Consider the following 12,753-nt stretch of genomic DNA (forward strand, 5'->3'; position numbering starts at 1 on the left):
TTGACTGGTTGGGTTAGAGGCTGCCTCTGCCAAGTTCCCCCTGAGGGCCATGGTCAAGCCCCTGCTCCTCTTCTCTGCCTGCACTCATTATGCTGGTCTACAGTCACTGCCTTGGTGAGCCCACCTAGTCTCATTGTTGTAAATACTATCTATACACTAACAACTCCTCAGTGTTTGGTTCTTGCCTGAACCTCGCTCCCCAATTCTGGACTCACATTGCCTACTGTCTACTTAGCATTTTCTCCTTGGATGATGATAAGCAGCTCACACCCTGCTTGTCCCAAGCCCAGCTCCCAGGCAGCTGTTCCACCACAGTCTCTTCTGGCTGGGCTAACAGCCTTGGCCTCCTGTGGACACTCAGGGCCCAAACTATGGCAGCAGGCTTGACACCTCTTCTTCCATCCACCCCTTATTAATAATGTAGATGGACCTTCCCCCTCATACTGATGCCCCTTATTTCTCTGTACTTCTCCTCCATAGCACCTGGGATCTACATGTAGTTTATGATGCATTACTTGTTATGCTTGCATTTACTATCTGTCCCCTATTCTCCTCCCCCACCTACTCCAAGACACATGGTCTGTCTTGTCCACTTGCCCATCTCAGTTCCTAGCACAGAGTAAGCCCTTAGTCAATACTTGTTGAATAGATACATTCTAGGTGCTCAAGAAGGTCAGTTCTGACTCCCATGCCCTCAGGAAGGATCTCAGCTCTCAGCTTCGTCCCAGATTTCATAGTTGATAGTCAGTTGCTGTGTAATCAACTTGCCACAGTGTTTTTATATGTACTGTTAAAGGATTTCCAGAACATGAATATGTTTTAAGGGAGAGGTCCCTTGGGAAAACTCAGGTTGTCACTTGCACATAAAATATTTGTTGGTCCCTGAGTGTGTACCCTCTTGGAGACAGGGATGCTTTCCAAATAGAAGCAGATGATGGCACCATGGATTGTTTGATCCTGAGAACAAGTACACTAGGGGACTGGGGACAGGTCAGTAGCATCGAATTTGAAGTCACTTTAATTGGGTTAGGCCAAGGGGAGAAGGATGAGAGCCAAGGCAGAGGGACGGGATGAAGCAAAGAGATGGCTGGTACCCTGGGAAGAGGCAGGACCAGGCTACAGAGAACACATGGAGGCCACTTCTAAGAATCTTCCTTTAGTAAATAAGAGCAAGACTTTTGATGTAAACATGGTTATGGGAGTGCTATTTAAAATAGTAAAAATTAAAAAAAAAATAGAAACAACCCAAATATCTAACAATAGACAGTTGATTAAATAATTACAGTGTAATATAATCATAGAACGAAATAAATAAGAAACAGAAACTAAAACAAAACAAAACATTGTTTTCCAAAAATGTCAAAAGGCAATATGCTAAAGATGTCATGTTGGTGAAAATACATCTGTCTGCATGAGCCCCCTGTTCTCTAGCGCATGCACGCCTCCACACATAGAAAAGAGGAGAGAAGCCAAGAACATCAGCAACACAGCTCTGGCGGTGACAGTGCTGTGCTCCTTTTACTTTCCTTCTTATATGTCTACATAGTTTTTAAATTCTCTGCAATAGATATAAAATCTATTTCTAACCAGGAAACAAAGTTACAAACACACATTCACACACATGCATGTACATTCACCCTCCAAACACACATGTGCACATACACACACACACACACACACACACACACACACACACACACACGATACCACTTTCCTATTACCTGAATTCGGGAGGGGACAGGGTGGTGATGATGATGGTTTTTTGGATCCAGATTTGCCTGGGGCAGTTGCGGATGGAGGTTGTCCCCATCCCTGCAGATACAGGGATTGGGCAACAGGTGGAGAGTCTGGTGATCTGAGGCAGCCAGTGCATCCTGGGTCATCTGTGGGCTCTTCATGGTGTCACAGAGCAGCGTGCAAGAGGTGGCCACTGAGAAGGGGGAGGAGCAGGCAGCCCGGGGCAGTGTTCCTGTTTCCCTCCAGAGATGCTCTCTCAGAGCCAGCCCACCCTCAGCCAGCCATGGAGGGCCGTGCTATAAACAACACATAGCCGGCTGGGAGCGGGTGGCTGTATAGTGGTGCAATGTGGGGAGGATACGTCAAGCAGCAGCGGAACCTTCTCCCTGCAACCTCCATCCAGACGTGAAGGACTGTGGGAAGACTGTGGCCTACTTTTTGAAGGAATGCTTCCAGTTAGTGGAGGAAACGGGGAGTTTGGGCTCATTGCTTGCATGGAAGGCCCTTGTCTTTCAGGAAATGCGGCAATGTCTAATCCTAAATTTCTTCTGTAGAAACTTTTCCTAAATTCAGATTTCCTTTTCCTCCTTGAATCTACATCAGGTTTATTAGAAATCATGACTGAAGCACTCGACACTGTTCCCAACAAGACAGACACCTTTCCTTAGGACTTTGTAAATAGACATAACTCTTGCCAGGACAGTTGAGAATGATGTTTTCAGGACAGGACATCGCCCCGGCAGCTTCCAGATAGGACGTCCACCTGTATGTGAGTCATGCCAGCTGTCCGTTTCCTGCTGTGCCTAAAAAGGCAGGTGGGTGGGCTGCAGGGAACATGGGAGCTGTGAGGCAAATGGAATTGAGCCCCACTCCCCTTCACTGCCAACCCAGGTTTAGTCTCGTGAGACACCTGAGCCCAGTTTATTGCTCTGCAAAATGGATTGGTCAATTGCTGGTTGTTTGAAGAGTGAATAAGGTGATAAAAATGTTAGGTGACCAGTGTGCAGTGGGCACTCAACAAACAGTCATCTGGCTTCTACCGCCAGTGACGGGTGCTGGTGGAGAAAGCTGGTGGAGTCACCAGACAGCACAGTCTCCGTCACCTCCCTTAAACCAGCTGCTCTGGGCCACTCCCCACTGGTCAGGAATTTCAGGTGGAAGAGTTGGAGAACAATCTTTGCTGATTCCCAAACACAAAGTCTCTGCAACCTTTCAAGCACTGACAAATTATTAAAAATATTACTAGTGATTACAGAAAAAGAAATATAATAATAGCTACGTATAGATATCATTATGCCTTTACTCACTTTTAATCTCTAGAGCTTGCTATAGTCCAGTCTCCTCATTCACTCATCTGTCCAACAATTCTTACTGGAGTGTACTGTGGCTCAGGTCAGTGGATATGCAGTGAGCAAGGCTATACCTTTGTGTTTCTTGTGAAACTACCATTTCAAGAGAGAGCAAATCAAGAAGAAGAGAGAGAGAGAGAGAGAGAACCCAAGGAGCATTGCAGTTGGTGTTGATGCTCTGCAAACGATAGCTGATGGTGAGACAGAGAATGCCAAAGTCAGAAAGAGCATATTGGTGGGGACGTTGCTAGTTTACACTGAGGTGGGTGGGGAGCTCTTTCTGAGAAGGTGACATCTGAGCTGTAACTAGAATGCTAAGAAGAGGCCACATGGAAGGATTTGGGAAAGAACTGACAGGAAGAGGGTGCAAGCCAGAGGGCGAGGAGGGGAGGGCTAAGAGCCAGGCAGGGGCAGCACGAGCTGGGCCATGTGCTCACAGATAGGGGACAACGTAAGGCCCTCTAGAAGGACAGCGCTGGCCTTGAGGAAGCAGCAGAGGGAGGGAAGGAGAGTGATGGGGACAGGCCAGCTGCAGGCAGGAGAGGAGGGGAGTCTGTGCTGAAGGCCGTGGCGCAGGAGGGACCATGCAGATCCAGGCTCCGTGGTGGAAGCAGAGCAGATGGAACATTCTTCTATGTTGTATACGTGGACCAGGCAAAGAGAAAACTCAAGAGCCGTCTGTAACTGCTAGAGGGCCCTAGCACTTCCTGTATCCTTTCCTTCCTTTTGCCCAGGACCAAACCTAAGTGCCTCACATGCATCATCTCATTTAATCCAGCCACTCCACTTCACAGACGAAACGCCCAGGATATTGTCAAAGGCGCACACCTCATCTGGAGCCAGCATCTGCTTGGTGCCCTTTCCCGTCGACTTAGCTGCCATCTGGCTTTTCCATGCACGCTTGGCATTATAGTGTCCAATGGTGACTGTGGCTCTCTTGGCTGCCCAGGAAGCTCCTGACTCATCATGTTCTGCAGATGCTGGAGGGAGCTGAGCTAGATCCTATGAGAAACTTTCTTCCTAGTCCAGGTCAAGCCCCATCCTTATGGTTCATCCCTCCCCAAAAAGGAAGCACTCTTGTGTTATCAGACCCAGCTCTAGGAGCTAAGGTGAGTTCCATATATGAGACTGGTGGGGAGCTCAGAAGCTGAAAAGTTGGCAGTGAATTGCATTGGTGATGGGCTGAGAGTTGGTGATGGGGTTGGCAGCAGAGTAGACATGTGCATGATTCAGTTGCACACCTTGTGTTCTTCGGTTTCAGAGACGTGGAAACATCACCTAGCTTTCACTCTCTCATCACTCTGCTGATAGGAAGGGAGAAAGCGCCTGAAGTCACCCTTGACGCTGGGCAACAGTGAGAGACCATTGGAGGCCCAAGAGTAAGCTGGAGGCACAAGCGCCAGGCGCTAACAAGCCGGTCTCCAGACAACCGTGGGGCTCAGGAGCCCTGCAGGGTGGACAGCAGCTGTCTCAGTGCCTCCCATCTCCCCTGGAGGCTGAGGCTCAAACCCAGAAGGCGTGTGATCAGCCCAGTTTACAGGCCTGTCACAGCCCTGTCCTCCTAGGCCTGACTTTGCACAAGTTTCTTAACCCTTCCGAGTCCCCATTTCATTGGCTGGGAGTGTTATTCCATACTTGGTTCACGTAGCATACATGATGTTGATAAATGTATTGAGAATTTATTATGTGTCAGACCCTTTGCAAAGCAACAACGCTACCTAATTTTTAGCACATTAAAATGAGGTTCCTGTTTCTATACAGATTCTGTGGACCACCCACTACAGGCCAGGCATTTTACAAACATTATAAATAAATCACAACCACCTGACATGTCCATTTTCATCTCCACTAGAGAAATACAGCAATTGAGGCTCAGAGAGGCTGAGAAACTTAGGAGGAGTCACAACGACTCTAAGTGAAGCCTGCCTTTTCCCACTGTATCTGTCCTAAAAATTGGGACTTGAGGAGTGTGTTTCCATGTGGCCCATGAAGAATCCCTTTTTCAAGGCCCAGCTCAGCCTATGGCTTAACCACTCATTAGTGGGTTCTAATGTTCAGGGTAACTTGTAGATAAAGTTTACCACCAGACTTCTTAAAACATGGATTGCTCTCCAAGCCCCATTGCAGTAAGCAGTAATCAGGTTTGCTCTGCTGGACTCCACCCTCCTGCAGGAACAGGCCCTCACAGTTTAGTTTCCTTAGAGGTGTGACTGGTAGGGTGAAAGCAAGCAATTCAAACACATCTCCACCTGCCTGTAGAGCAGCAAAAACACTCATGGAGACCCAGACTTTGGAGAGAGGATCCCGTGTGATCCCCAAAGCCCTACTGAATCACACGCCTGCCCCCCCAGGCCCTGCCCCCTGTGGACACCCACTATGCCCCAGCTAGCTGCCCTTCCTGGCTGGGGCTCAGGGAACCTTCCTCCCCTCCTAAATAATGCATTAGCTGGTGTCTGGGCTTTGTAAATAAAGCATACTCGGAGAACGGGCATTTCCAAAGCTGCTTACTCTAAGGAAGGGAGGAAGAGAAAAAGTAGAGATCCAAGCAGTTTTTTGGCAGAGTTAAAGTAAATTGATAAACGCGGGCCACCACCAGAACAAAACTTACCCTGCTAGTCTCAGCTTCTCCGAGTCAACTGCGAAACTCTGTCACCAGGCAACAAGAAACTTGGGACCTAGAGGTCATTAGCATAGTCTTGACGCCAGCCTGCAAAGTGAGAAGACGCAAGGCTGAAAGAGTCTCTAAGAAACTCAAATTTCCCAACAGCCTGGCTTGCCTGCCCCCAGGCCTCACCCACTGTGATTCCTGCATCTGGGCTTTTCCTCGGGTTCACCCAGCAGTCAGCGGGAGAGCATTAGAGAACTGGGGCAGAGTCCCTGTCCATGGCAACGGCAGGGGGATCTGGCTACACAAGGAAGAAGACACACGTTTCTCTTGGACACATATTTCACTTTAATATTATTCACAAAATATCAATCCACTTTCTTCTAATTTGCAGTTTGTGCAAGTATCTTTTTTCTGCTCTTTGCCTTTGAGAGGGCATTCATCTGTTTATTTGAATTTAATTATTTCTTACTGTTTTCTTTCTCTTTGCACCTTTTCTCCACTATTAAATCAGAGTAGCTACAATACTGATAAAATCATACAGCCCTATAATCATATTCTCCCACTTGATCGTATGTCATTAAATGCTGATGTGTAGTTTCTGAAATCTGCATCTTGAATGAACACACAGCAGCGAGTCTTGTGCTTTGCTTTTCCTTCTGTTTCCGGCCTGGCATTGTCATGAATAAGGCTGCAATTAATCTATTTGTGCATCTACGGTCTTTTATTTTTCAGTTTTTTTCTTACATTAAATTTCCAGAAATTGAGAAAGGAGCAAAACAAAATAAGTATGAAAATTATTATGCAGATGATAAAGCATTGAAGAAAAATTAGAAGATGTATATACAGAAATAAGAAATTTAAATGCTCTAAATTTTTCCACTTAGTCATACATTAGAAAATACATTAATTAGCAAAGAAGTGAAATAAATAATTTCAAATCCAAAATTAAATTTAAGTGGTAAAAATTTTGAAAAGTACAAAAAATGCAAAATGAAATGACTTCAATTTAGACATAAAAACAAATCTTATTAAATAAAAGAGAGTTAATTATAACATTTTTGAATATATAAACATTACCATAAGTCCAAAAAATAAAATATGTAATTTAATTTAGATAGCAAATGAATAAATTTGTGACTGAACATGTCTAAAAAATTAAAAATTACCACAAATTCTACTACCTAGTATACTTCTAATTAAAATATTATAAATACATAATTTAAACTTGAAATTAAATAATATAAAAATCATAAAGCACATAAGCAAGAATAAAATCAATATCTAAAAGACAAAAATATACAAGATAAATACATTTTAAAATATAAGTATATAAAACCTTATGAAAATTAAAAGCACTCACAATTTTGGCAACTGGCAATAACTTTGTATTGTATAAACTTTCAGATTATTATTTTTTTTTTGAGACATAGTTTCACTCTTGTCACCCATGCTGGTATGCACTGCAACCTCCACCTCCCAGGTTCAAGCAGTTCTCCTGCCTCAGCATCCTGAGTAGCTGGGGTTACAGGTGCCCACTACCATGCCTGGCTAATTTTTGTATTTTAGTAGAGACAGGGTTTTGCCATGTTGGCCAGGCTGGTCTTAAACTCCTGACCTCATGATCTGACCTCCTTGGCCTCCCAAAGTGCTGGGATTACAGGTATGAGCCACGACACTTGGCCAACTTTCAGATTTTTTAACTATTTATAGCCTCATACTATGGCATGGTTGCACAATAACAATCTGGTCAATTTATTAATGCTCATTTTTTAATGTCATGCCGACAAATATAGGTCACTGATGAGTTTGTCAGGTAACTGGCTTTTCATGCATTAGGATGAAGATTTTTGTTTGTTTGCATTTGTTTTCTTCAGCGTCAGGGACTTGGAGCAAGGTCTGATCCCGGCAGGTGCTCTGAACAGTCACTGTGTCAGTGTTTACAGTGGCTGCTCTGCGCCGGACCTAGCGTAGACACCAATGGTGCATTTCATATCTCCCTGGCCTGTACACCACCTCCTTGTCCCATGCCTCCATATCTTCACCTGTAAATGGAATTCGTGGTGACTTCATTGGGCCTTTGTGGAAATTAAACAATAGGCAAAAAGTCTTCATACTTTGTAATGGGTTAAACAATTAACTGTTATTTTTGTTAGGTCTAGAACTGTATGTAGAATTTCCACGTTAGGGAAATGAAGATAGATAGGAAGTTTTAACAGAGAGGGTCAGCAAGCTGTTAGTCCAGGGGGGTATCTCTGGTTTGAAAGGGTACGTCTGTCTCTGCATGGATTTCTAATGACCTATTGCATGGTCTGAAAAGTAGAGTCCAAGTTGACTCAGATTTGCTTCTTAGGAGAAATAAATGGGGAGAGAAGGAGTGTGTTTGGCTTCTCACTGAAGAGCTCTGCCCCTCCCACATTCTGCCCCCAGCATCTCCCCAGCTTATGCATTCCCTACCCAGGGAGTCTCCCTGGCAATAGCTAAGCAAAACTATTGTCCTGTCCTGAGAAATAGCCCACATCCATCAGCAGGCCTGGGTTTCCAGCTTGCCCAGATGAGTGAATTTTCTTCTCATTTTGACTTGTGTATGCCTAGAGCTTCTTAATTCAAGAATCAAATCCCTCAGTCACTCAATAACCCATTTTACCATGTCCTCAAAACTGGTTTTGCAAATAGGCAAAACAACATGGGAGAATTTGGAGTGGCGGCAGGATTTTGAGATGTGTCTGCATTAGCTCAGGGGCCCAGGTTAACCTGCAGGCCCTCTGTAGATGTCTGCCATGTTAGGGCTACACCAGCCTCCTAGTGCCAGGTGAGCAAGAGGATGGGCAGAGACCCCAGACTCCTGCCAGGGCTGAGAGAGTGCAGCCTTTAGCCAGATGAGTCCTTCGCTGAGAACCTTTGGTCTGGGGGCTAAGCCACCATATCTGGAGGCCCAGCCGCAGGACGCTCTGCCAGCCCCCCAGGGAGGATGAGCTCTTGGATCATGCATCTGGCTCCCTCCTCTACTCCACTTGCTCTGGGGGCCTGGTTTTAGCGTAGGGTGGAGGTGCTGGTTGGGTGGAGCTGGCCCAAGGGAGAAGAGTCAAAGCAGAACTGTAAGGCAAGTCAAGGGCACTGACGCTGTGCAGCATGGAGAAGGGAAGGCCCTAGGGCCACATGGCAGCAGTGCTCCAGCTTCTGAAGCTTGTCTAGGGGGTAAAGGACAGAAATTTGGTTAAAAACGAAGCAGCATGGCTGGGCACGGTGGCTCATGCCTATAATCCCAGCACTTTGGGAAGCTGAGGCGGGCAGATTACCTGAGGTTGGGAGTTTGAGACCAGCTTGACTAACATGGAGAAACCGTGTCTCTATTAAAAATACAAAATTAGCTGGGTGTGGTGGGGCATGCCTCTAATCCCAGCTACTCGGGAGACTGAGGCAGGAGAATTGCTTGAACCTGGGAGGTGGAGGTTGCGGTGAGCCGAGATGGTGCCATTGCACTCCAGCCTAGGCAACAAGAGAGAAACTCTGTCTCAAAAAAAAAAAAAAAGAGGATGCAGAAGCATGGGCGTAAATTACCCCTCAAAATATGAAAGAACTTGAACTAGCCACGAAGTCATGATGCGGAGATAATCTTTCCGTCTTTGAAGTCATCCGGCAGAGATGGATGCCTGTCCTGGGTGGGAAGGGACTGAAAGGGTGATGTGATGTCCCCTGTGTGTCCACCCATGCGAGGCCACAATGAGGCGAGGCCGGGTAACTGCCAGAATCCTCGATGGCTTCGTTTGAGTTTTTCTGCTCTTCTCTGCTCCACCCCAAGTTGCACACAAGCCCCAATCTTGTCCTGTAGCTCAGTGCAGTCCCCCAGCAAACCCTGAGGAGCTCCTCAGAATTGTGTCCACTGGGCTGACCGAGCAGGTGCCCAGGTTCCCAGGTTGCACAATTCTAAGGTCACCCAGAAGGGGACTGGCAGTGTCAAGAGGGTCTTGACCGGAAACAGGACCCACTCTGCCACCGCACTCTTCTTCCTCCCAGAGTGGAAAAGAGTCTCCCCTGCTCCTGAACCATGTCAACATCACCAGGACCATGCCTGTTGAGTATCTCCGTGCCCACACCAATGCCAGCCTTTCCCAGACCCCGGTCACACTTGCTCTCCCATGCTCCTGTGAGATGGGTGTAGCCAGTGTGTTGCAAGGATGAGATGGCACATCAGAGGGGCTTGCTGTCTAGCCCAGGGACCCCCACTTAAGTGGTGGAGGTAGAATTTGGATCCAGGTGTCCCTGACTTCACAGACAGAGCTCTTTCTTAGGCCGCCTCCCATAGATTTCAGAAGCACATTAGAAAGCCAATAGCCATTTGCAACATTTTGTTTAATCTAAAACCTACATGATAATGATGGATGATGGGCGATGCCGTTTATTAACTCTTAAAGCAATACATTCAACTAATCACCAGATACCAGCAAAATTCACATAGATCATTTTGAGAGTTCTGTAATCACCTTCAGATTAATACGATTTTAAAACAATATTTTAAAAATAGAACTCACGTTTGGTTAGGTGTCCTGGCACTGCTGGTAATGGTGTCTTTCTCTGATGGTATCAGAAATGATGGAACTTCCTTGGAGTTCATAACTGATGAAATGAGGAGTGGGATGGTGAAATGCCTTTCTCTTCTGTACACCATTCCACCTGATTGTAACATCACGAATGACTACAAGCAAAATTCTAGAACCATGTCTGAAAGAGAGGGGATCAGAGGCCGAATCTCATTTCCTGGACCCTAACAGGCACATTTAGCGCCTCTGTTTTCACTCTTCTGTTCTTATTCCCCCATCAACTTCTAAAACAGAGTAGCAAGATCAGCAGGCTGTGGCAATGCCAACTCCACATGCTCATTGCTCTAAAGGGCTCAGCACAGGTCCTTTTAAAGGCCACAACCTTCACCGTCTCCAGCCTGGGCTCTGCCCTTGCCTACAGCCTTAAGAGCAGCCTGCGCTCCAGAACTGGGTGGATGGCAGAATCACAGACAAAACAGGAAAACCAAATCTTCACTTGACCCTTTGCAAGCTAAAGCAGTACATTGGAATATGTTTTGCCTCTGCTTATTGTTGGGTGTTGCTTGCCTGGATACATGGCCCAGATGGATGACTTCTCTATTAGGGATGAAGAGGTAAATCCCAGCCTGGGGGTTGCTTTCTGCTTATGGAAAATCTACCAAGTAAAGAATTGAATGCAGAGGGATAGAGAGCCCGGGACAGAAGATGTGACGGTAGGGCTACGATGGGAAAATGAAGAGGCGCTGTCCCCACAGGACACACGGACAGCCAGGCCTTGTCCAGACTGAGCTCGGCAGGGTCCTGACACAGACCATGCAGGTGGAGCAGAGCGTACGTGGGGACCAGGTCTGTGGGCGCCTGAGCAGGACTATGGCAGAGAGGATGCATGGAGCGAGGAAATAAGATTTGGCTTTGTATAGTGAAGCATCTTGAGCAAAGACCCTATCTTGGGTATAGAGGAGAGTCTCATGGGGAAGGGGAAGAAACAGCTGGAAAAGGACCCAAGGGGCACCTTGGAGCTGGGCTTTGCAATCCCTGCTACGTAGAAGAGACATTTCAGGTGGAGAGGGAGGGCTCCTCCCCACACCCTTTCCAATATTGCATTTTGCTACCCGTTTTCCTACTAGGGCAGTCCACAATGGGACTTCATTCGTTTGATACGTAAGGCTTTAATTTTAGCCTTACACATTAGTACGGCCTTTTGAAGGAAACATTTGGCCATAGGCAGCAAAATGGAAAATGCTCATACTTTTTAACCCAGTAGCACCACAGCTAGCAACCTCTCATGGATACACTCACAAAAGTATCCCAGAGGCATGTGCCAAAAGGTGCCCCTGGAAAAGTCAGTTGTGAGAACAAAGCCTGTCACTGGGGCAATGAATCAGTTAGGGTCCAGCTGTGCGACCCTGCCCGGCAGCTGCAGAGATGGTTTCGAAAGTGCAGTGTGAGCCGGTGTCCAGGGCTGCGGCAGCACAAGGGAGCCTGCATGGAGACCCTGGTGTACCATGTGATCCCATGTATGATTGAAGTTTTTAAAAAAAAAACTATCTAGGCATATAGGCAGGCATATGGGTACAACATTTCTTCTGGAACACACACTAGAACTGGTGACTGTGGACACTTATTGAGTAGGAGAGGCAGTTGGGAGACTCTTATGTCATATTTCATGGTCCTCCATGTTGTTTGCATTTTATCCACATGGCAAAAGAGGCAGGGGCAAAGAGGTTGGGGCAGGGGCAAAGAAGGCCAAGATGCGGCAGGGAAATGCTGCATGGGCTGTGAGGCAGGCCCCCAAGCCTGAGGCTGCATGTCCCCTGGGACTTCTTGAGGCAGCCGCTTGTTCTGGCATCACAGAGCAGGGACAGTGACTGCAAGAGCCTGACCGTCAGAGGTCAGGGTGGGGCTGGAAGAGCTGGACGGCAGTCTCCCTGTGCTGCAGCTGAGAGTTGCTGTGGGATTTGGGAAGTCTGCAGCTTTCCCGAACGCCCTGGCCCCATGAAGCCCAGGCAAGCGCCACCTCTCCCCTTTTCTTGTTCGCCTTGGTATATTTGGTCACCACCATGGTTTTCTGTCCCACAGGAGATACCCCGGCTCTGACAGGACCATGCTGCAGAAGTGGCAGGTACAATGGCTCCTCCAGAGGGAGGGAAGGCAAGCCAGAGAATGGCCCAGGCCCCAGCGACCCAGAGGAAGTGTGTGGATCAACCAAGAAGGGATATTCTTTTTCTTGTTTTTATTTATTTATTTATTTTTTGAGATGAAGTTTCGCTCTTGTCACCCAGGCTCGAGTGCAATGGTGCAATCTCTGCTCACTGCAACCTCTGCCTTCTGGGTTCAAGTGATTCTCCTGACTCAACCTCCCAAGTAGCTGGGATTGCGGGTGCCCGACACCAGGCCCAGCAGATGTTTATATTTTTAGTGGAGACGGGGTTTCACCATGTTGGCCAGGCTGGTCTCTAACTCTTGACCTCAGGCAATCCACCTGCCTCAGACACTCAAAGTGCTGGGATTACGGGCGTGA

The 12,753-nt window shown here is 47.1% G+C and overlaps 1 protein-coding gene across 7 annotated transcripts in view; it reads left to right on the plus strand.

The window, feature by feature from the left end:
* The window catches only part of WDFY4 (WDFY family member 4), a 310,404-nt gene that overhangs the window by 257,140 nt on the left and 40,511 nt on the right, over nucleotides 1–12,753 (plus strand). For all 7 annotated transcript variants that reach the window (XM_032266899.1, XM_032266904.1, XM_032266901.1 and 4 more), the window contains one exon: nucleotides 12,312–12,354. In XM_032266899.1, the coding sequence (XP_032122790.1) occupies nucleotides 12,312–12,354 (43 nt within the window). The remainder of the gene's footprint in view (nucleotides 1–12,311; nucleotides 12,355–12,753) is intronic.

This window comes from Sapajus apella, unplaced genomic scaffold (genome assembly GCF_009761245.1).
Source record: "Sapajus apella isolate SASKATOON/1434 unplaced genomic scaffold, GSC_monkey_1.0 scaffold161, whole genome shotgun sequence".
In the NCBI taxonomy this organism is placed as follows: domain Eukaryota; kingdom Metazoa; phylum Chordata; class Mammalia; order Primates; family Cebidae; genus Sapajus; species Sapajus apella.